This window comes from Ranitomeya variabilis, chromosome 5 (genome assembly GCF_051348905.1).
Source record: "Ranitomeya variabilis isolate aRanVar5 chromosome 5, aRanVar5.hap1, whole genome shotgun sequence".
Taxonomy (NCBI): domain Eukaryota; kingdom Metazoa; phylum Chordata; class Amphibia; order Anura; family Dendrobatidae; genus Ranitomeya; species Ranitomeya variabilis.
Genome location: NC_135236.1, coordinates 374,313,848 through 374,339,669, shown reverse-complemented (window position 1 = coordinate 374,339,669; position 25,822 = coordinate 374,313,848). Strand labels below are relative to the sequence as shown.

Genomic DNA, 25,822 nt, shown 5'->3' with positions numbered 1-25,822 from the left:
TGCTGGGTGCAGTTTCCCCTGCAGCATTATTACCCGGGTATCGTGACATGATCTTTTAAAGAAGCCATGTCATCGAAGGGAATGGAGGATTTTTTAGAAGCCTTAGCTACCGCTGCATCCAATTTTGGTGCTTTATCCCACGTGCTCACTAAGGGATCATCAAAGGGATATCTCCGTTTAAAGGCCGGTGGTAGGGAGCCCTTTTTTCCGCCTTTTTCCACTCCCTTTTGATAAGGTTCTGAACATTATCATTAAGAGGAAATGACTTCCGTTTTTTTTTGGATCTAGACCACCGAACATAAGGTCTTGCGCTGGCAGTTCTGGTTTTTCGTCAGCTACCCCCATGGTGGATCTAACTGACTTAATCAGTCTGTCCATCTGGTCTAGCGGGAAGCAAAATTGATTAGCATCCTCCTCTGAAGAGGATGCAGAAGAGATGGAGGCTTCCGAACCATATTCCTTCCTAGGGACAGTAGACGAGTTCTGAGTCTGAAACGCTAGGTTCCCTTCTTCTCTTGGATGGCTCCCCGTGGGACAAGGACCTTAGGGAATGCTTTACTTCTCTCCTGATGATCTCTCTGAGGTCTGAAGTAAAATCAGGAGATTCTTCCGCCACCTATGGGAGCGGAAAGATCCTATGTAATTTAAGTATTACCACCGCTAAAAAATGTATCCCATTCCTTTTTACCCTACCGTCTGTCGGACACACGACTGACATAGTTTCTTAGGGTAGGCGTCTGGCAAAGGGCAACCACATAGTGCACACTCCTTATTCTTAACTTTACCAGCGCTTTTTTCCCCTAAGGAAAAACATAGGAAAGGACTGCATGAGGGTACGTTCACGAAGGTCTCTTAGGCTAGGTTCCCATTGCGTTAATGGGTGAGCGCTAACGGACAGCGTTGCACGGTGAAATTAACGCCGTGCACCGCGTCCGTTAGCGATCCCATTGCCAGCAATGTTTAAGCACATTGCTAGCGCGTGTCATTTTCGGCACGCGCTAGCGATGTGCCGTTCTTTTGTAGCGCGCCTCGGACGCTGCTTGCCCGAGGTCCGTTCCCCGCTCTCGCAGATCGGAGATCTGCGCTAGCAGGGACGTTTAATGCGACCCCTTAAAAGACATTGCGTTAGCGCAATCCGCTAGCGCTTAGCACTAAACGGATTGCCCTAACGCAATGTGAACCTAGCCTTACCCATGCAGCAGCGGTAGGTACCAGATTACAGGGGGAGCGAACTGGATCTTTCAGTCTGGATGAAGTCCTGCGACTGGGCTGATCACTGCGTCCGCGGGTCTTCTCCTGGGGCGTTGCGTGGGACCTCTCCGAGGCCCTGTCCTGCTCCTCCAGCAGAGCGACGGGAGCTTCTGGCTCGTCCATGGTGCAAAATGAGCTCACAAGCAGCCCTGCAGCCATTACTGTGGCCTTAAATAGGTCTCCCCCTGATCCGGGAAAAATGGCAGGGGCGTGGCCAAGGTTCTGCCCCCCATACAGGTTACCGCCAGTATCCCTGCCGCTCTCCCGCCGCCGCTGCCATTACTGCAAGCGGTCGCAGCATAGCGGCACCTGCAGCAGAAGCCGGCCGGCGTCCAACTTCCGGTCCCGGCCCCACCCCCTGCCGCGTCACTTCCGGCTCCGAAAAGGAGCGCGCAGGGAGGCCCGGTACAGCGTCGCCGCCCGACCACGCCAAGCGCCGCACACAGAATGGCCGATGGCACGCAGGGCGAGCCATGAGGACACCGGACGGACTCTCGGGAGGGGGGAATACTTACCTCCATCGCTGGCCTGCTCCATCTGCTCCGCTCACTGTCGTGGAGCCCTACCCGGACCCACCGTGGCGCTTCCAGGGACCCGAACTGACCGAGGTAGGAGACCCCCTCGCTACCTGCGTCAGACAGCCGGCCTGGGTTCTTCAGATAATCATGGATGATCTGTAGGGCATCCTGTCCTCCAGGAACAGGAAACCAACTGATGAGTGGGAGAGGTGCCGCCCTTATGTATCTGTAGGTTTCCTGTTCCTGAAGTGCGGATCCCCTCTCTCCGTGTTATTGTCATGGACGACCGATAAAATATGGATATACTTACCTTCCGATGGGCTCCGAAGTCCTCCCGCCTCTCAGCGGTGCACACGGTGGCTTCTGTTCCCAGGGATGCATTGCGTGAATCACCCGGGATGACGTCGCGTTCATGCGACTGTGACGTCACAAAGGTCCTTCGCACAAAGCATCCCTGGGAACGGAACGTACCAGGAGCGCCGCTGAGGAGATCGGGGGCCGTTGGAAGGTGAAAATAACCATATTTTTTATTATTATTATTTTTAACATTCTGCCTTTTACTATTGATGCTGCATAGGCAACATCAATAGTAAAAAGTTGGTCACACTTGTCAAGCACTCTGCTTGACAATTGTGACCAACCTGTCAATCACTTTTCCAAGCGATGCTTCAAATTGCTTGGAAAACGCAAGCATTCTGCAAGCTAAAACCACTTGTGTTTTGCGGGAAAACGCATGCGTTTTACCTGCGGCAGGGAGTTGCGGAAATGCTGCGGATATTTCCGCAGCATTTCTGCAACGTGGGCACATAGCCTTAAACTTTTTTTATATTTATTACAAAACTTTATTTTTTACTTTATTCTTTAGTCTCATTAGGAGGACTTTAATATGTGATCAAGCGATTGCTTATACTATAGAGCAAGGATGGACATTCTGCCGGTTCAACTACACATAGTATATGTGTATGCTATATCTATATATATAATTGTCTAAGGGGTACTTCCGTCTGTCTGTCTGCAACTTCCGTAACGGAAATCCTGCATCGCTGATTGGTCTCGCCAGCTGCCTGTCATGGCTTCCGCGACCAATCAGCGATGGGCACAGTCCGATTAGTCACTCCCTACTCCCCTGCAGTCAGTGCCCGGTGCCCGCTCCATACTCCCCTCCAGTCACCGCTCACACAGGGTTAATGCCAGCGGTAACGGACCGCGTTATGCAGCGGGTAAAGCACTCCGTTAACGCTGCTATTAACCCTGTGTGTCCCCAACTTTTTACTATTGATGCTGCCAATGCAGCATCAATAGTAAAAAGATGTAATGTTAAAAATAATAAAAAAACAAAAAAACTGCTATTCTCACCTTTCCTAGTCCGACGATGCGCTCACGCCTGCCGCCAGCTTCCGTTCCCAGAGATGCATTGCGAAATTACCCAGAAGACTTAGCGGTCTCACGAGAGCTTCGCAGGATCCCGGCGGGTGAGCATATAACTATTTTTTATTTTAATTATTTTTTTTTTAACAGGGATATGTGCCCACACTGCTATATACTACATGGGCAGTGTTATATATTATGTGGCTGCTATATAGTACGTGGCCAGTGTTAGATACTATGTGTGTTGTGTTATGTATTGCGTGGGCTGTGCTATATATTACGTGGCCAGTGTTATATACTGCATGGCCTGTGTTATATACTACGTCGCCTGTTTTATATACTGCGTGGCTGCTATATACTGCGTGGGCTGTGTTATATACTGTTTAGAATGTGTTATATACTGCGTGGCCACTGTTATATTATGCGTGGCCTGTATTAACGCATCGGGTATTCTACAATATGTATGTATGTATGTATGTATATAGCAGCCACATAGTATATAGCACAGGCCACGTAGTATTTGGCTGCTATAAACATACATACATATTCTAGAATACCCGATGTGTTAGAATCGGGCCACCATCTAGTGTGTATATAAGTGTGTATGTATATACGTGTGTACGTGCATGTGTGCTTGTATGTACGGTTCATGTGTATGTCTATACACACGTGGTCAAAATTGTTGGTAACCCTCGTTTATCGACAGAAAAACCCACAATAGTCATAGAAATAACTTGAATCTGACAAAAGTAATAATAAATAAAAAATCTATGACAATGAACAAGTGAAAGTCAGACATTGCTTTTCAACCATGCTTCCACAGAATTAAAAAAATAAAAAATAAAATTCATGAAATAGGCCAGGACAGAAATGATAGTACCCTTAACTTAATATTTTGTTGTACAACCTGTTGAGGCAATCACTGCAATCAAACGATTCCTGTAACTGTCAATGAGACTTCTGCAACTCTCGACAGATATTTTGGCCCACTCCTCAAGAGCAAACTGCTCCAGCTGTCTCGTGTTTGAGGGTTGCCTTTTCCAGACCTCTTTCCAAAGATGATCAATAGGATTTAGGTCAGGGCTCATAGAAGACTTCTTCAGAATAGTCCAGTATTTTCCTCTTAGCCATTCTTGGGTGTTTTTAGCTGTGTGTTTTGGGTCATTATCCTGTTGCAAGACCCATGACCCGCGACTGAGACCAAGCTTTCTGACACTGGGCAGCACAGTTATCTTAAGAATCCCTTGATATTCTTGAGATTTCATTGTACCCTGCACAGATTCTAGACTCCCTGTGCCAGATGCAGCAAAGCAGCCCCAGAACATAACAGAGCCTCCTCCATGTTTCACAGTAGAGACAGTGTTCTTTTCTTGATATGCTTCATTTCTCTGTCTCTGAACATAGAGCTGATGTGCCTTGCCAAAAAGTTCCATATTTGTCTTATCTGTCCATAGGATTCTCCCAGAAGCTTTGAGGCTTGTCAACATGTTGTTTGTCAAATTCCAGTGCGGCTTTTTTATGATTTTTTTTTCAACAATGGTGTCCTCCTTGGTTGTCTCCCATGAAGTTCACTTTGGCTCATATAATGACGGATGGTGCGATTTTACACTGAGCTTGAAGTTCACCTTTAATCTGTTTAGAGGTTTCTCTGGGCTCGTTCGTTACCATTTGTATGATCACTGTCTTTGATTTGTCATCAATTTTCCTCCTGCGGCCATGTCCAGGGAGGTTGGCTATAGTTCCATAGATCTTAAATTTCGGAATAATATGTGCAACTGTAGTCACAGGAACATCAAGCTGCTTGGAGATGGTTTTATAACTTTTACCTTTAACATGTTTGTCTATAATTTTCTTCCTAATCTCCTGAGACAACTCTTTCCTTCGCTTCTTCTGGTCCATGTTGAGTGTGATACACACCATGTCATCAAACAGCACAGTGAGTATCTCTAGCCTTAAATACAGTCCCACTCACGGATTCCAAGATAATAGACACCTGTGATGCTAGTTAGGGGACACACCTTGATTTAACATGTCCCTTTTGTCACATTATTTTCAGGGGTACCATCATTTCTGTCGAGACCTATTTCATGAGTCTTTTTTCCTGGATGGAGCAGAATTGTGAAAGCTTGTCCTCTGCTCTGCTCTGCTGATGATACAGATACCAGACATATAATGCAATATAATATATACATGGTCGGGCTCTGGCAGTTCCAGCAGAGTGCCAACTAGAGTGTTAGCCATGTCTTGCTGTGTTCTATTCATTGACATAACGGACACTCTAGTTGTCACTTGACTGCAAGTATTACAGCGCTAGAACCAGATTCCTAATAGATATAGATATCTATAGACAACTATAGCGATCTCTCTCTCTCGTTATATATACACTGTATATCTACTATATAATTGTCTAAGGGTCACTTCCGTCTGTCCTTCTGTCTGTCTGTCTGTCTGTCACGGATATTCATTGGTCGCGGCCTCTGTCTGTCATGGAAATCCAAGTCGCTGATTGGTCATGGCAAAACGCCCACGGCCATTGCCACGACCAATCAGCGATGCGCACAGTCCGGAAGAAAATGGCCGCTCCTTACTCCCCGCACTCAGTGCCCGGCGCCCGCATACACCCATCCGGTCACCGCTCACACAGGGTTAATGCCGGCGGTATGCCGCGGGTAACGCACTCCGTTACCGCCGCTATTAACCCTGTGTGACCAAGTTTTTACTATTGACGCAGCCTATGCAGCGTCAATAGTAAAAACATCTAATGTTAAAAATAATTTAAAAAAATAAAAAATCATTAGATACTCACCTTCCGCCACCTTTCCCGCTACCTCGCGATGCTCCGGTCGGTCCATGCAAGTGGCACGGCAAGGATGGTCTGGGAGAAGGCCCTGCCATGACGTCACGATCATGTGACCGTGACGTCATCACAAGTCCTGCGCGCCTGCGCGAGCAGGACCTGTCGTGACGTCACGGTCATGTGACCGCGACACGGTCATGTGACCGCGACGTCATCACAGGTCCTGCGCGCCTGCACGAAAAGGACCTGCCATGACGTCACGGTCACATGACCGCGACGTCATCACACCCTGGGACCGGAAGCAGCCGCCTGCACCCCACACAGGCGACAGAACTACAACGCGCCTGCGGAAGGTGAGTATATGTTTATTTTTTATTTTTTTAACCTGTGACATACGTGGCTGGGCAATATACTACGTAGCTGGGCAATATACTATGTGACTGCCCAAGATACTACGTGGCTGGGCAATATACTACGTGGCTCTGTGCTGTATACTACGTCACTGGGCAACATATTACGTGGCTCTGTTCTGTATACTACGTCACTGGGCAATATTCTACGTCGCTGTACAATATACTACGTGGCTCTGTGCTGTATACTACATCACTGGGCAATATACTACGTCTCTGGGCAATATACTACGTTGCTTGGCAATATACTACGTAGCTGGGCAATATACTACGTCACTGGGCAATATACTACGTCGCTGGGCAATATACTACGTGGCTGGGCAATATACTACGTGGACATACATATTCTAGAATACCCGATGCGTTCGAATCGGGCCACCATCTAATAAATATATATATATATATATATATATATATATATATATATATATATATATACATACATACATACTCACACACACATGCACTCAGTATATAAATCTCCAGCTCAGTGAAAACATATAAATATATATACTTTCAGAGGTGTGGAGGGGAGAAATAGAACTTTTGCTGTGAGGCCCTGTGATTGCTATGTACTCCCCTGCTTGCAGGGCAGTAATAATAAGGGTAATCAGGACTGTTGCTCATAGCTCGAGGCTCTTGGGGTCCCACTGCCAGATTGCCCTCATCAAAAACAGTGTATCGGGCAGTGAGGGTGGCCCAGACACATTTCTTGCACAAGGGCCCCAAGCTGTCAGTGTCAGCCCCTACTATATAGCAAAGTACCACAATATTGCATTATAATGAAAAAAATTGAAGTCTTCCTTGACGATTAGCCTATAGAAGAGTTTAAGAAGAAGATGGTGGTGACTGGCCTTCACAAAGCCCCCAGATGTCATAGTAACCCTGTGCCACAGTGATAGTGGCGTGGGTGCTGGTAAGCATGTGCATCGGTAATGAAGCAATTTAAAGGAAACCAATCAGCTGATTCATGCTGCCCAAACCATGATCCAGCATGAATCAGTGCCTGACTTCATAATTTTCTTTGTTGAAGATCAAGCTGGGACCTTAAGAAGAGGCAAGACTAGTCTGGCTCAGCATCCTTCCAGCTACTCCCCACATAGCTCCTGATGATTGACAGGTGAGTACATGGGAGATACCTGTTGTGAAGAAACCAGATTGTATCTTAAATTCCCAGACAACCATGTTTTTGCAAACCAAGAAGAATTGACTTTTATCTGTATATTGGCTTGTGGATTTAAGTGTTTATGTCGGGTGGGTCAAGAAGACAGACTTGCAAACTGATATACCGTTTAACATACTGTGTAAGTCTGTAATAGTGACTTGTACATAGTGTGTTTATCTTTGTTTAGTGTGTGCTGATATGCTAATTGTGTATGCTAATTGTGTACCAGTTTGTTGACTTCGAAAGTAGATAGGGAAAGGCTGTGAGGGTGGACTGAAGGACGCTGGGTAAATCTAAAAATAGATCACACGCCGCATCTGCATACAACACATGTCCCTGCATGCCCAATGTTAAAGATAGGTACGCAGGACGACGAAGGATGCATGCATAGGTAGGCGGAGCGTACAGTCATGGCCAAAAGTATTCACACCCCTGCAATTCTGTCAGATAATACTCAGTTTCTTCCTGAAAATGATTGCAAACACAAATTCTTTGGTATTATTATCTTCATTTAATTTGTCTTACCGTATATACTCGAGTATAAGCCGACCCGAGTATAAGCCGACCCCCCTAATTTTGCCACAAAAAACTGGGAAAACTTATTGACTCGAGTATAAGCCTAGGGTGGAAAATGCAGCAGCTACCGGTGAATTTCAAAAATAAAAATAGATGCTCCATACCATTCATTATTGCCCCATAGATGCTCCATATAAAGCTGCGCCATATATAATGCTCCATACCATTGATTATTGCCCCATATATTATCCATATATAGCTGTGCCATATAGAATGCTCTGCACCGTTCATTATGGCCCCATAGATGCTCCATATAAAGCTGTGCCCCATATACAATGCTCTGCACCGTTCATTATGGCCCTATAGATGCTCCATATAAAGCTGTGCCATATATGCTCTGCACCGTTCAGTTTGGCCCCATAGATGCTCATTATAAAGCTGTGCCCTATATGCTCTGCACCGTTCAGTTTGGCCCCATAGATGCTCCTTATAAAGCTGTGCCCTATATGCTCTGCACCGTTCAGTTTGGCCCCATAGATGCTCATTATAAATCTGTTCCCTATATGCTCTGCACTGTTCAGTTTGGCCCCATAGATGCTCATTATATAGCTGTGCCCTATATGCTCTGCACTGTTCAGTTTGGCCCCATAGATGCTCCTTATATAGCTGTGCCCTATATGCTCTGCACCGTTCAGTTTGGCCCCATAGATGCTCCTTATATAGCTGTGCCATATATGCTCTGCAATGTTCAGTTTGGCCCCATAGATGCTCCTTATATAGCTGTGCCCTATATGCTCTGCACCGTTCAGTTTGGCCCCATAGATGCTCCTTATATAGCTGTGCCATATATGCTCTGCACTGTTCAGTTTGGCCCCATAGATGCTCATTATAAAGCTGTGCCATATATGCTCTGCACTGTTCAGTTTGGCCCCATAGATGCTCCTTATATAGCTGTGCCCTATATGCTCTGCACCGTTCAGTTTGGCCCCATAGATGCTCATTATAAAGCTGCCCCATATGGAATGCTCTGCAGCATTCAGTTTGGCCCCATAGATGCTCCACATAAATCTGTGCCATATATAACTCTGCTGCTGCTGCAATAAAAAAAACAAAACACATACTCACCTCTCTTGCTTGCAGCTCCCCAGCGTCCGGTCCCGGCGTCTCTCCGCACTGACTGATCAGGCAGAGGGCGGCACGCACACTATATGCGTCATCGCGCCCTCTGACCTGAACAGTCAGAGCGGAGAGACGCCGGGAAGATGGAGGGGCGCCCGGCGTGTGGATCGTGGACAGGTAAATATGCGATACTTACCTGCTCCCGGCGTCCCGCTCCTTCCCCCGGACAGCTGGTCTCCAGGTGCCGCAGCCTCTTCCTTTATCAGCGGTCACCGGCACCGCTGATTAGAGAAATGAATATGCGGCTCCACCCCTATGGGAGTGGAGTCCATATTCATAAGTTTAAAGAGCGGTCCCACGTGACCGCTGTACAGGGGAAGAGCTGCGGCACCCGAAGACAGTGTGACGGGCAGGGGGAGTCAGGATCGCTGGGACTAGGTAAGTATGCCTCAGCGCCCTCTCCCCCTCACCCGCCGACCCTGCCACAGACCGTGACTCGAGTATAAGCCGAGAGGGGCACTTTCAGCCCAAAAATTTGGGCTGAAAATCTCGGCTTATACTCGAGTATATACGGTAAATGAAAAACCCACAAAAGAGAATGAAGCAAAAAGCAAAACATCGATCATTTCACACAAAACTCCAAAAATGGGCCAGACAAAAGTATTGGCACGCTCAGCCTAATACTTGGTTGCACAACCTTTAGCCAAAATAACTGCGACCAACCGCTTCCGGTAACCATCAATGAGTTTCTTACAATGCTCTGCTGGAATTTTAGACCATTCTTCTTTGGCAAACTGCTCCAGGTCCCTGATATTTGAAGGGTGCCTTCTCCAAACTGCCATTTTTAGATCTCTCTACAGGTGTTCTATGGGATTCAGGTCTGGATTCATTGCTGCCCACCTTAGAAGTCTCCAGTGCTTTCTCTCAAACCATTTTCTAGTGCTTTTTGAAGTGTGTTTTGGGTCATTGTCCTGCTGGAAGACCCATGACCTCTGAGGGAGACCCAGCTTTCTCACACTGGGCCCTACATTATGCTGCAAAATTTGTTGGTAGTCTTCAGACTTCATAATGCCATGCACACTGTCAAGCAGTCCAGTGCCAGAGGCAGCAAAGCAACCCCAAAACATCAGGGAACCTCCGCCATGTTTGATTGTAGGGACCGTGTTCTTTTCTTTGAATGCCTCTTTTTTTCTCCTGTAAACTCTATGTTGATGCCTTTGCCCAAAAAGCTCTACTTTTGTCTCATCTGACCTGAGAACATTCTTCCAAAACGTTTTAGGCTATTTCAGGTAAGTTTTGGCAAACTCCAGCCTGGCTTTTTTATGTCTCGGGGTAAGAAGTGGGGTCTTCCTGGGTCTCCTACCATACAGTCCCTTTTCATTTAGACGCCGACGGATAGTACGGGTTGACATTGTTGTACCCTCGGACTGCAGGGCAGCTTGAACTTGTTTGGATGTTAGTTGAGGTTCTTTATCCAACATCCGCACAATCTTGCGTTGAAATCTCTTGTCAATTTTTTTTTTCCGTCCACATCTAGGGAGGTTAGCCACAGTGCCATGGGCTTTAGAGATAGACTTGTAGCCTTGAGATTGCTCATGCTTCCTCACAATTTGGTTTCTCAAGTCCTCAGACAGTTCTTTGGTCTTCTTTCTTTTCTCCATGCTCAATGTGGTACACACAAGGACACAGGACAGAGGTTGAGTCAACTTTAATCCATGTTAACTGGCTGCAAGTGTGATTTAGTTATTGCCAACACCTGTTAGGTGCTACAGGTAAGTTACAGGTGCTGTTAATTACACAAATTAGAGAAGCAACACATGATTTTTCGAACAGTGCCAATACTTTTGCCCACCCCCTTTTTTATGTTTGGTGTGGAATTATATCCAATTTGGCTTTAGAACAATTCTTTTTGTGTTTTTTTCATTTAAGACAAATTAAATGAAGATAATAATAACAAAGAATTTGTGTTTGCAATCATTTTCAGGAAGAAACTGAGTATCACCTGACAGAATTTTAGGGATGTGAATACTTTTGGCCATGACTGTAGGTGGAGCTTAAGGGAGAATGTACGCAGCCATCCACAGACCAGCCACACGGAAGTGTGAACTTAGCCTTACATAGTCACCTTTATAAAAGACTCCTGTCTACAAACTCAATCAGTCAGACTCTAACCTCTACAACATGGGCAAGACCAAAGAGCTTTAAAAGGATGTCAGGGACAAGATCACTGACCTGCACAAAAGCTGGAATGGGCTACAAAACCATAAGTAAGACGCTGGGTGAAAAGGAGACAACTGCTGCTGCAATAGTAAGAAAATGGAAGAAATACAAAATGACTGTCAATCGACATCGATCTGGGGCACCATGCAAAATCACACCTCGTGGGGTATCCTTGAGGAAAGTGAGAGATCAGCAGAAAACTACAAGGGGGGACTTTTTAATGATCTCAAGGCAGCTGAGACCACAGTTAGTCTGTAAAGGTTTAAAATTCTTAAGTGCCCGCAAGGTTCCCCTTACTCAAGAAGGCACATGTGCAGGCCTGTCTGAAGTTTGCCAATACACACCTGGATGATTCTGTGAGTGATTTGGAGAAGGTACAGTCGTCAGATGAGACAAAAATTGAAGTCTTCGGCATTAACTCAACTCGCCGTGTTTGGAGGAAGAGAAATGCTGCCTATGACCCATAGAACACCATCCCCACTGTCAAGCATGCAGGTGGAAACATTATGTTTTGGGGGTGTTTCTCTGCTAAGGGCACATGACTACTTCACTGCATCAATGGGAGAATGGATGGAGTCATGTACCGTAAAATCCTGAGTGACAACATCCTTCCCTCCACCAGGACATTAAAAATGGGTCGTGGCTGGGTCTTCCAGCAAGACAATAACCCAAAACATACAGCCAAGGAAACAAAGGAGTGGCTCAAAAAGAAGCACATTAAGGTCATGGAGTGGCCAAGCCAGTCTCCAGACCTTAATCCCATAGAGAACTTATGGATCTCCGAGTTGTCAAGTGACAGCCTCAAAATCTTTATGAGTCAGAGAAGATCTGCAAAGAGGAGTGGACAAAAATTCCTCCTGACATGTGTGCAAACCTCATTACCAACTACAAAAAAAGTCTGACTGCTGTGCTTGCCAACAAGGGTTTTGCCGCCAAGTATTAAGTCTTGTTTAATAGAGGAATCAAATACTTATTTCTCACTGCAAAATGAAAATACATTTATATAATTTATACAATGTGATTTTCTGGATTTCATTTTATTACATGGATAGATAGATAGATAGATAGATAGATAGATAGATAGATAGATAGATAGATAGATAGATAGATAGAAAAGCCAGCAATTCAGCAGCCACATACTGTAAAATCACAGCAGAAGCAGACAGGATAGAATAAATGAATTATATAAGAACCCGAGAAGTGGACCCTCTGGGTCGCGGCTACAGGGCCACCAGGATGAGCGGACCAGGTAGTGCCACCCCCTGTACAGGGAGTGTTTGGGACAGGCCCAAGGAGGGTGAAGCCGCAACTGCCAGAGCCAAAGGGGTGACTGTGGGATGGACCAAAGAAGAACAGAAGACGGGAGAGAGACGGGGCCACTGAGGTGACCAGAACGGCGGAGACACAGGACGGACAGGGGCAGCAAAGACAAAGTACTGACTGGTATAGCGAAGACACACGATTGGCGGGGAACGACAGGAACACAGGATTGGCAAGGACGGCAGGAACACAGCACTGGCAGGGACGGTAGGAACACAGGACTGGCAGGGACGGCAGGAAACGCAGGATTGGCAGGAACACTGGACTGGCAGGGACGGCAGGAAACGCAGGATTGGCAGGAACACAGGATTGGCAGGGACGGCAGGAAAACAGGATTGGCAGGGATGGCAGGAAATACAGGATAGGCAGGGACGGCTGGAAAGAATGACAATGATAATTAGTAACGAGTCAAGTCAGAGTCAAAGTGTCAGGAGCAGAGACTGGAGCCAAAGAACCTAAAGAGACGCCAGCAAGAAGCCAGCGAACACAATAGACGCAAAGGCGTCTTACCTGGACAGATGCAGGGAAGTACCTGACGGGCGCTTCCATATTGGGGGTGGAGCCACCGGGTCACGACCTCCCAGAAGCCACAGCAGCAAAAAGAGCGTGCCTGCGCATGCGCAGACCGCAGAAAGGACGAGCACCCGAGAACCCAGACAGAGGAGAGCGAGAAGGAGCGTCGGGAACCGGCCAGGTAAGTATTAGGCGGCGTAACAGTACCCCTTCTCTTACCCCCCTCTCTTATAAACTGGAAAGGAACCTCCTCAAGATTAGAGGAGCATTGATATTCTCTAGGGGTTCCCAAGATCTTTCTTTGGGGCCAAACCCCTTCCAATCAATTAAATAAAAAGTCCTACCTTTAACAGATTTCTTAGCGAGAATATCCTTAACTTCAAAAGAGGCATCGGAAGAAATGAGTAGATGAGAACGCGACGGAGCAGAATGAAAATGATTAAAAATTGCGGGTTTGAGGAGCGATACATGAAAAGCGTTAGGAATGCGTAACGACGCAGGCAACTTCAACTTGTAAGCTACGTCATTAATACGGCTAGAAATCTCAAAGGGATCGATGTAACATGGACCTAACTTTTGAGAGGGAATCTTGAGTCTGATGTAGCGAGAGGATAGCCAGACCTTATCGCCAGGACGATACAGAGGAACATCTATACGCCTCTTGTCAGCATACCTTTTCATTCTGTTACTAGCCCTCTCAAGCGCCTCCTTAGCCTCCTGCCAAATCTTGGAAAATTCCAAGGACAAGGAATCCGCTGCCGGTACACCTGAGGTGGGGAGAACAGGGAGAGGAATGCCGGGATGTTGCCCAATAACAATAAAAAAATGAGGCTTAGACGAAGATTCACTAGTGTGATTATTATAGGCGAATTCTGCCCAGGGAAGAAGAGACACCCAGTCATCATGATGAGCAATGGTAAAATGGCGAAGATAAGATGTGAGAATTTGATTTACACGCTCCACTTGACCGTTGGACTGGGGATGGTATGCAGAAAAAAAAATCCAGCGATACCTTCATAAGTCCACAAAGAGCTCTCCAAAAACAAGAGGTAAATTGAACTCCTCGGTCGGACACGATATGCTGAGGGAATCCATGAAGTTGAAATACTTGATGTAAAAAGATCTTCGCTAGGTCAGGAGCAGAAGGTAAACCAAGTAAAGAGATGAAGTGGGCCATTTTGGAAAATCTATCCACCACCACCAAAATTACAGTGCAATTAGAAGACTTCAGTAAATCGGTGACAAAGTCCATCGCAATATGACTCCAGGGAATAGAAGGCACAGGACGTGGATGCAGAGATCCCAAAGGAAGCTGTCGAGGAACTTTGCTCCTAGCACACGAGGAACAGGAAGCAACGAAATCCAGGACATCTTGGCGAAGTGAAGGCCACCAATAATGGCGAGAAATCAGGGAGAGAGTCTTCTTGCCCCCAACGTGTCCAGCGAACCGGGAACTTTCATCTTGTCACGATTTGACACGAAGGTTTTTCCCAGAGGAGGAGTGATCCCATCCAGGGGAGCTAAAGAAACGATCTTAGCAGGATCAAGAATATGCGCAGGTCTCTCCTCTTCATCCAGTGGTTGAAAAGATCTTCATAGAGCATCAGCTTTGATGTTCTTATCTCCAGGTCGGAAATCTAGCTCGAAGTCGAAATGTCCGAAGAACAAGGACCATCTGGCTTGTCGAGGATTCAGCCTTTGGGCAGACTGGATATAGGCTAGATTCTTGTGATCTGTAAAGATAATGAAAGGATGTACAGCCGCTTCAAGGAGGTACCGCCACTCCTCCAAGGCCAATTTAATGGCCAATAATTCCTTGTCACCAATGGAATAATTACGCTCAGGAGGAGAAAATGCTTTAGAGAAAAACCCACAGGAGACGAATCGACCCGAGATAGACCTCTGTAAAAGTACTGCTCCAGCTCCAATAGAGGACGCATCCACTTCAAGAATAAATGGTCTATTGGTATCCGGTAGATGAAGCACTGGTGCTGAAGCAAATTCTTGCTTCAGGGTTTGGAAGGCAGCTTCGGCCTTCGGAGAGCAAAGATTAGGGTCAACTCCCTTGCGAACCAGAACAGAAATTGGTTTGGTCAAGGAGGAGAAATTAGGCATAAATTGTCTATAGTAATTGGCAAAGCCAAGAAATCGCTGAATAGCCTTTACTCCCGAAGGACGTGGCCAATTTAGAACACCAGACACCTTCTCAGGATCATTCTTCAGGCCATCCTTAGAGATAATATAACCCAGGAAGGGTACGGAAGACTGTTCAAAGACACATTTTTCAATCTTCGCGGAGATGATTCTCCCTTAAACGAAGTAAGACTTGGCGAACGTCTCGTCCATGAGTAGATAAATCTGGAGAGAACACGAGGATGTCGTCCAAGTACACCACGACACTAGTAAAGAGGCAATTTCAAAAGATATCATTGACAAACTCTTGGAATACAGCAGGAGAATTACAAAGTCCAAATGGCCTAACCAAATACTCATAGTGACAGTCCCGAGTGTTGAATGCGGTCTTCCACTCGTCCCCCGCACGGATACAAACCAAGTTGTAGGCTCCCCGAAGATGAAGTTTGGTAAAAATTCGTGCTCCCCTCAGGCGGTCGAAGAGTTCTGAAATAAGAGGCAATGGGTATTTATTCTTCACAGTAATGTTGTTTAACCTTCTTTAGTCAATACAAGGACGAAGAGTACCATCCTTCTTTTTCACAAAAAAGAAACCTGCCCCAGCTGGAGACGAAGATTTTCCAATGAAGCCTCTCGAGGTTCTCCTGAACATAGTCTGACATAGCTTGAGTCTCTGCAGGAGAGAGAGGATAGATTCTTCCTCTAGGAGGAGTGGTACCAGGAACGAGGTCTATAGGACAGTCGTTAGGTCGATGTGGCGGAAGAGTCTCCGCCTCCTTTTTGTCAAAAACATCCGCGAAGGAAGAATAAACAGAGGGCAACCCGGAAGGAACGGGGGAGAGACAGGAACGCGTCCGACAGGAATCTCCCCAACGAAGAATGTTGCCCCTATGCCAATCTAAGAAGGGTTTGTGGACCCGCAACACGGAAGACTGAGGAGAAAAGGATGATATGTTGGCTACAACAAAAAATGAAATTTTCTCCCTATGAAGAGCCCCTACCTGAAGCTCTACCAACTGCGTAACTTGAGTGATAGTCTCTTGCAGGAGCTTCCCATCTACGGAAGCGAAAAAAGAGGATTCTCTAAAGACCTAACAGGGACAGAAAATTTAATTACCTCTTCTAACCTAATAAAATTTCCCGCTGCACCCGAGTCCACATAAGCCTCAAGGGAAAAACGTTTATCATGAATATGCAACAAGACAGGCAGAGTGAGGGGTTGAGAGGTTTCACGTGCACCTAGGAAGACCTCTCTTACCTGACCTAGGCGGAGGAGTTTTCTGGACGATCAGGGCAGGCTCGGAGAAGATGAGAGGAGCTTCCACAGTAAAAACAGAGACCCTGGGCGCGTCTCTCCTTGCGATGTTGTTCTGAGAGTTTTAGACGATCTAATTGCATCGGCTCAGGAGCAGAAACCGTAACAAACTCTGGGACGTGGGCAGGGAGGTCTACGAGAAGACATAGAAGAACGAGGAAATTTTCTCTCCCGAGCTCGCTCCTGAAAGCGAAGGTCTATACGAGTAGCCAAGGTAATTAAATCCTCCAAATTAGTTGGAGTATCTCGGCCAGCAAATTCATCCTTGATACAGGCAGACGTGGCAGAGTCTGGAGACGCTGTGGAAAGAGATCTGCTGCCTGCAACATCCTTCAGCATGACTGGTTTGGCAGTGGGTCAGTAATGGTGTGCGGTGGCATTTCTTTGGAGGGCAGCACAGTCCTCCATGTGCTCGCCAGAGGTAGCCTGAGTGCCATTAGGTACCAAGATGAGATCCTCAGACCCCTTGTGATACCATATGCTGGTGCGGTTGGCCCTGGGTTCTTCCTAATGCAGGATAATACCAGACCTCATGTGGCTGGTGTCAGCATTTCCTGCAAGATGAAGGCATTGAAGCTATGGACTGGCCCACCCGTTCCCCAGACCTGAATCCGATTGATCATATCTGGGACATCATGTCTCGCACCATCCACCTACGTCACGTTGCACCACAGAATGTCAGAGTTGGCGGATGCTTTAGTCCAGGTCTGGGAGGAGATCCCTCAGGAGACCATCCGCCGCCTCATCAGGAGCATGCCCAGGCATTGTAGGGAGGTCATACAGGCACGTGGAGGCCACACACACTACTGAGCATCATTTGCTTGTCTTGAGGCATTTCCGCTGAAGTTGGATCAGCCTGTAACTTCATTTTCCACTTTGATTTTGAGCATCATTCCAACTCAAGACCTCCGTGGGATATTAGTTGTGATTTACGTTGATAATTTTTAGGTTTTATTGTTCTCAATACATTCCACTATGTAATGAGTAAAGATTTACAACTGGAATATTTCATTCAGTGATATCTAGGATGTGGAATTTTAGTGTTCCTTTTATTTTTTTGGGAAGTGTATATATATTATGTGCTCAACTAAATCTTCCTCCTTTCTAACTTTATCCCTAAGTCCTATGCAATGCTTTATATACTCTAAACGTAATACTAGACTTTCCCTATACACTATATATCAATAACATTATACATTAAAGGGGTTTTCCCATGAACCAAAGTATATTTTAATCTATAGATCTTGGAAAAAAAAAATAAGTTCCACAATGATATGTGATTAAAACAAATGTTCCTGTGCTGAGATAATAGTATAAACGTGCTCCTAGTATGTACTGGCTGTGTAATGGCTGTGTCTGACCGTACAGGGACATGGTCTGATCATAACACAGCTCCTGGGCAGGGGAGGGAGCAAACAAATATACAGACAGTGGGACAGCATGGGATTACAGCTGATTCTGTGAGGTAAAACAATTTATAAAAACAGGCGAAATTTTTTACGTCACAAAAAGAATCAGCTGTGATCCCATTCTGTTAAGTCTGTAAATTCTTTTGCTTCCTCCCCTGGTCAGAAGCCGTGGTATGATCAGATCATGTTCGTGTCAGAAACATCCATTACACAGTACACAGTAGGGGAACATTTATGAGATTATCTCAGCACAGGAACATTTTTTAAATCACTTCCTAATGTGGACTTTATTTTTATTCCAAGATCTAGTAAAAAAAAATGAACTTTTGTTTGTGGAAAAAACCCTTTAATCACAACACATTACATTAAATGTGTACATTAGTGCCTATGAAACTCTATGCAGATTCACATATTAATACAGTCACAAAAATATGATAAAACCATACGCTTGGTACAAACATTGTTTAGAGAGGGAAGAGGCATATGACAGCCCCTATCACACCCTTACAAATGGAAGAGTGGAAAGAGGATATAAATGTCTGAAAAAAGCGAGTTGCAAACAGAGCCCAAAGGTTTAATTTACTATGACATACCCGTTCTAGCAGAGATAATGTGGCCTTCAGAGCGCCTTCTGGTCTTCCAAAAGGGAAACAGTACCTGTGAAGAAGCAGGTATGTGTAAAAAGAGCAACCTATATAGAAAGAAACACCAGAGATAATAATTTTTATAAACTGAGGAAAAACACTATAGAAATGAACCCTTAAAAAATTCCATCAGACCAGATTATATTGAATAAAATATATTTTTTTATTAAAAATAAATTGCAATCACAAAAAACATCACCAAAACGTATGGAAATTTTTATTATTACTAAAATTGTATAATCTACAACAGATATTTATTTATTAAGAATATAAAACATACAACTATAGATAATATGTATCTCCTCCAATCGAGGTTTATTTGTAGGGCTGCTTTCGCACTGGCGTCGTGCACTGCACGTTGCTATGCGACGTTGCAGCGCACCGACGCTAGCTGTGAATGCGCCGCACAACGGGGGCAGCGGATGCAGTTTTCCAACGCATCCGCTGCCCCATTGTGAGGTGCGGGGAGGCGGGGGCGGAGCTCCGGCCGCGCATGTGCGGTCGAAAATGCTGCAGACGACGCACCAAAAAAACGTTACAAGCAACGTTTTTTGGTGGCGACGGTATGACGCAACCGTTGCATGACGGTTGCAACGTGTGGCAATGTGTGGCCCTGCGTCGCTAATGCTAGTCTATGGAGAAAAAAACGCATCCTGCAAGCACTTTTGCAGGATGCGTTTTTTCTGCAAAACGGCGCATGGCGACGTGCAGTGCACGACGCTAGTGTGAAAGTAGCCTAAGCTGTTTGCTGTTCTTAAACTGGCTGTATTCGATCAGCTTCACTGTACCTGCCTGGGCTTCTTCAGTGCTGCAGAAGCAAACGGGACTCAAAGCTTTGGAGCGCGTTGGAGTGGTGTGTGCAGGGCAGTGGTACTCCTAACTGTATTTATAATATATTTTGGCACATTTGGCAGCGCTTTTACTGGGTAATATATAATTATTTGTTTTTTTGTTTTTGGCTCACAACTTTTGTGGACACACTGGTTGTTTTGTATGCAATTTATTTTTTATTGCACTATTGCACTTTATTATGAATTGATTTATTTTGCTGCACACAATAGGTGTGTGTGTGTATATATGGATATACACACATATTATTCACAAATTTATTTGACTGATTTTTATCACATATTATATTATTAAATTATTATTCGCTGCATTATATATATTTTTATGTTTATTATACTGATCAGTTTGGACTTGCCCTGTCTTGCACATACAGGATTTTTATATATATATTTTTTTATCTATCCTTAAATAAACCTCGTGACCTTGCCGTTTTTTGCAATTCTGACCAGTGTCCCTTTATGAGGTAATAACTCAGGAACGCTTCAACGGATCCTAGCGATTCTGAGATTGTTTTTTCATGACATATTGGGCTTCATGCTAGTGGTAAATTTAGGTCGATAATTTCTGAGTTTATTTGTGAAAAAAACGGAAATTTGGCAAAAATTTTGAAAATTTCGCAATTTTCACATTTTGAATTTTTATTCTGTTAAACCAGAGAGTTATGTGACACAAAATAGTTAATAAATAACATTTCCCACATGTCTACTTTACATCAGCACAATTTTGGAAACAAATTTTTTTTTTGCTAGGAAGTTATAAGGGTTAAAATTTGACCAGTGATTTCTCATTTTTACAACAAAATTTACAAAACCATTTTTTTTAGGGACCACCTCACATTTGAAGTCAGTTTGAGGGTTCTATATGGCTGAAAATACCCAAAAGTGACACCATTCTAAAAACTGCACCCCTCAAGGTGCTCAAAACCACATTCAAGAAGTTTATTAACCCTTCAGGTGTTTCACAGCAGCAGAAGCAACATGGAAGTAAAAAATGAACATTTAACTTTTTAGTCACAAAAATGATCTTTTAGCAACAATTTTTTATTTTCCCAAGGGTAAAAGGAGAAACTGGACAACGGACGTTGTTGTCCAATTTGTCCTGAGTACGCTGATACCTCATATGTGGGGGTAAACCACTGTTTGGGCGCACGGCAGGGCTCGGAAGGGAAGGAGCGCCATTTGACTTTTTCAATGAAAAATTGGCTCCACTCTTTAGCGGACACCATGTCGCGTTTGGAGAGCCCCCGTGTGCCTAAACATTGGAGCTCCCCGACAAGTGACCCCATTTTGGAAACTAGACCCCCCAAGGAACATATCTAGAAGCATAGTGAGCACTTTAAACCCCCAGGTGCTTCACAAATTGATCCATAAAAATGAAAAAGTACTTTTTTTTTCACAAAAAAATAATTTTAGCCTCAATTTTTTCATTTTTACATGGGCAACAGGATAAAATGGATCCTAAATTTTGTTGGGCAATTTCTCCTGAGTACACCGATACCTCACATGTGGGGGTAAACCACTGTTTGGGCACATGGTAAGGCTCGGAAGGGAAGGAGCGCCATTTGACTTTTTGAATGAAAAATTATCTCCATCGTTAGCGGACACCATGTCTCATTTGGAAAGCCCCTGTGTGCCTAAACATTGGAGCGCCTTCACAAGTGACCCCATTTTGGAAACTAGACCCCCCAAGGAACTTATCTAGAGGCATAGTGAGCACTTTAAACCCTCAGGTGCTTCACAAATTGATCCGCAAAAATGAAAAAGTACTTTTTTTTTCACACAAAATTTCTTTTAGCCTCAATTCTTTCATTTTCTCATGGGCAACAGGATAAATTTCTCCTGAGTACGCCGATACCTCATATGTGGGGGTAAACCACTGTTTGGGTGCACGGCAAGGCTCGGAAGGGGAGGCGTGCCATTTGACTTTTTGAATGGAAAATTAGCTCCAATCGTTAGCGGACACCATGTCGCGTTTGGAGAGCTCCTGTGTGCCTAAACATTGGAGCTCCCCTACAAGTGACCCCATTTTGGAAACTAGACCCCCCAAGGAACTTATCTAGATGCATAGTGAGCACTTATAACCCCCAGGTGCTTCACAGAAGTTTATAACGCAGAGCCGTCAAAATAAAAAATAATTTTTCTTTCCTCAAAAATGATTTTTAGCCCAGAATTTTTTATTTTCCCAAGGGTAATAGGAGAAATTGGACCCCAAATGTTGTTGTCCAGTTTGTCCTGAGTACGATGATACCCCATATGTGGGGGTAAACCACTGTTTGGGCGCACCGCAGGGCTCGGAAGGGAAGGCACGCCATTTGGATTTTTGAATGGAAAATTAGCTCCAATCATTAGCGGACACCATGTCGCGTTTGGAGAGCCCCTGTGTGCCTAAACATTGGAGCTCCCGCACAAGTGACCCCATTTTGGAAACTAGACCTCCCAAGGAACTAATCTAGATGTGTGGTGAGCACTTTGAACCCCCAAGTGCTTCATAGAAGTTTATAACGCAGAGCCATTAAAATAAAAAAATAATTTTTCTTTTCTCAAAAATGATTTTTTAGCCCATAATTTTTTATTTTCCCAAGGGTAACAGGAGAAATTGGCCCCCAAAAGTTGTTGTCCAGTTTCTCCTGAGTACGCTGATACCCCATATGTGGGGGTAAACCACTGTTTGGGCACATGCCGGGGCTCGGAAGGGAAGTAGTGACGTTTTGGAATGCAGACTTTGATGGAATGCAACTTAAGAAGAAATAATGGCTGCACTCACCGATCTCTTGCAGGTAACTTTATTAACATAGAATCTTCACGGCACGGGGGTGTACATAAAAGACCTGTGGGAGCCGAACGACGGCCGTTTCGCACCTGGCCTGGTGCTTCTACGGGTTCAACGAGTGGACGGAAGTGACGCCTTAAGACAGGTGCAGATACCTGACACCTCCCCCTGCGTCGCTCCGCCCGCTCCTGGTTACAGGTAAGCATAAAAAGATAATAAAAACATTTAAAAACAGACTTTGATGGAATGGTCTGCGGGCATCATGCTACGTTTGCAGAGCCCCTGATATGCCTAAACAGTAGAAACCCCCCAAAAGTGACCCCATTTTGGAAACTAGACCCCCCAAGGAACTTATCTAGATGTGTGGTGAGCACGTTCAACCCCCAAGAGCTTCACAGAAGTTTACAACGCAGAGCCGTGAAAATAAAAAATCATTTTTCTTTCCTCAAAAAAGATGTTTTAGCAAGCAATTTTTTATTTTCACAAGGGTAACAGGAGAAATTGGACCACAATATTTGTTGCCTAGTTTGTTGTGAGTGTGCTGGTACCCCATATGTGGGGGTAAACCACTGTTTGGGCGCACGTCAGGGCTCGGAAGGGAAGTAGTGACATTTGAAATGCAGACTTTTATGGAATGATCTGCGGGCATCATGTTGCATTTGCAGAGCCCCTGATGTGCCTAAATAGTAGAAACACCCCAAAAGTGACCCCATTTTGGAAACTAGACCCCCGAAGGAACTTATCTAGATGTGTGGTGAGCACTTTCAACCCCCAAGTGCTTCACAGAAGTTAATAACGCAGAGCCGTGAAAATAAAAAATAATTGTTCTTTCCTCAAAAATTATGTTTTAGCAAGTAATTTTTTATTTTTGCAAGGGTAACAGGAGAAATTGGACCCCAACAGTTGTTGCCCAGTTTGTCCTGAGTACGCTGGTACCTCAAATGTGGGGGTACACCACTGTTTGGGCGCACGTCGGGGCTTAGAAGGGAGGGAGCACCATTTGACTTTTTGAACGCAAGATTGGCTGGAATCAATGGTGGCGCCATGTTGCGTTTGGAGACCCCTGATGTGCCTAAACAGTGGAAACCCCTCAATTCTAACTTCAACACTAACCCCAACACACCCCTAATCCTAATCCCAACTGTAGCCATAACCCTAATCACAACCCTAACCCCAACACACCCCTAACCACAACCCTAACCCCAACACACCCGTAACCCTAATTCCAACCCTAACCCTAATCCTAACCCTAATCCCAACCCTAACCCTAATCCCAACCCTAACCACAACTTTAACCCCAACACACCCCTAACCCTATCTGTAACCCTAACCACAAGCCTAATCTTAACCCTATTTCCAACCCTAGCCCTAATTCCAACCCTAACCCTAAGGCTATGTGCCCACGTTGCGGATTCGTGTGAGATTTTTGAAAAATCTGCAGGTAAAAGGCACTGCGTTTTACCTGCGGATTTCCAGCGGATTTCCAGTGTTTTTTTGTGCGGATTTCACCTGCGGATACCTATTGAGGAACAGGTTTAAAACGCTGCAGAATCCGCACAAAGAATTGACATGCTGCGGAAAATACAACGCAGCGTTTCTGCACGGAATTTTCCTTACCATGGGCACAGCGGATTTGGTTTTCCATAGGTGTACATGGTACTGTAAACCTGATGGAAAACTGCTACGAATTCGCAGCGGCCAATCCGCTGCGGATCCGCTGTGGATCCGCGGCCAATCCGCTGCGGATCCGCGGCCAATCCGCACTGTGTGCACATGCCATAACCCTAACCCTACCCCTAACCCTACCCCTAGTTCTAGTTCTAACCCTAGTTCTAACCCTAACCCTAGTGGAAAAAAAATATATATATATTTTCTTTATTTTATTATTGTCCCTACCTATGGGGGTGATAAAGGGGGGGGTTTATTTATTATTTTTTTATTTTGATCGCTGTGATAGAACCTACCACAGCGATCAAAATGTACTTTGCCGGCCGGCAGATTCGGCGGGCGCACTGCGCATGCGCCTGCCATTTTGGAAGATGGCGGCGCCCAGGGAGAAGATGGACCGACTTCGGGAGGCTCGGTAAGTATGAGGGGGTGGTGGGGGGGTGGATCGGAGCACAGGGGGGGGATCGGAGGACCGGGGGAGCGGACAGGAGCACGGGGGAGCGGACAGGAGCACGGGGGAGCGGACAGGGGGACGGAGGGGGGTACCGGACAGAACGGAGGACTGGGGAGGAGATCGGGGGCGGTGGGGGGGGGGGGGCAGAACATGATTTCCAGCCATGGCAGATGCTATTGCAGCATCGGCCATGGCTGGATTGCAATATTTCACCATTTTCATAGGTGAAATATTGCAAATTGCTCTGATTGGCTGTTGCACTTTCAACAGCCAATCAGAGCGATCGTAGCCACGTGGGGGCAAATCCACCCCCCCTGGGCTGAAGTACAACTCCCCCTCTCCCTGCAGATCGGGTAAAATAGGAGTTAACCCTTTCACCCGATCTGCAGGGACGCGATCATTCCATGACGCCACATAGGCGTCATGGGTCGGGAAGGGGTTATAATATATTTTGGCACATTTGGCAGCGCTTTTACTGGGTAATATATAATTATTTGTTTTTTTGTTTTTGGCTCACAACTTTTGTGGACACACTGGTTGTTTTGTATGCAATTTATTTTTTATTGCACTATTGCACTTTATTATGAATTGATTTATTTTGCTGCACACAATAGGTGTGTGTGTGTATATATGGATATACACACATATTATTCACAAATTTATTTGACTGATTTTTATCACATATTATATTATTAAATTATTATTCGCTGCATTATATATATTTTTATGTTTATTATACTGATCAGTTTGGACTTGCCCTGTCTTGCACATACGGGATTTTTATATATATATTTTTTTATCTATCCTTAAATAAACCTCGATTGGAGGAGATACATATTGTCTATAGTTGTATGTTTTATATTCTTAATAAATAAATATCTGTTGTAGATTATACAATTTTAGTAATAATAAAAACTTCCATACGTTTTGGTGATGTTTTTTGTGATTGCAATTTATTTTTAATAAAAAAATATATTTTATTCAATATAATCTGGTCTGATGGAATTTTTTAAGGGTTCATGTGTAAAAAGAGGTCTGAGAGGAACAATTTCACAGTTTGTTTCGCTACAACAGAAAGAGCAGTGTACTAAACATTACTGTTTATTTCTAATCATAAATGTTATAACAACAAAAACAAAAAATACAAATACAGTAACTATTTATGCTATGCATTTAACTAGACAATTTAGGATGAGTAATTAGAAAAAAAAATTTAAATCCAAAAAATATATAGCAAATTATTACACAGTTCACACTGAAATCAATTAGTGGACTGTGTAATGCTTTGGGATGCTAGGTCCTCTGTAGTAGGAAACTCCCTTTTCCTACCCCCAATAGAGATGAGCAAATTTGTTCAGAAAATGTTCACCAATCTCAGTCAGCA

General features: G+C 44.8%; 1 protein-coding gene across 19 annotated transcripts in view; it reads right to left on the bottom strand.

Moving 5' to 3' along the window:
• The window catches only part of CADPS2 (calcium dependent secretion activator 2), a 699,771-nt gene that overhangs the window by 331,327 nt on the left and 342,622 nt on the right, over positions 1-25,822 (bottom strand). For all 19 annotated transcript variants that reach the window (XM_077264954.1, XM_077264944.1, XM_077264942.1 and 16 more), the window contains exon 15: positions 18,648-18,711. In XM_077264954.1, the coding sequence (XP_077121069.1) occupies positions 18,648-18,711 (64 nt within the window). The remainder of the gene's footprint in view (positions 1-18,647; positions 18,712-25,822) is intronic.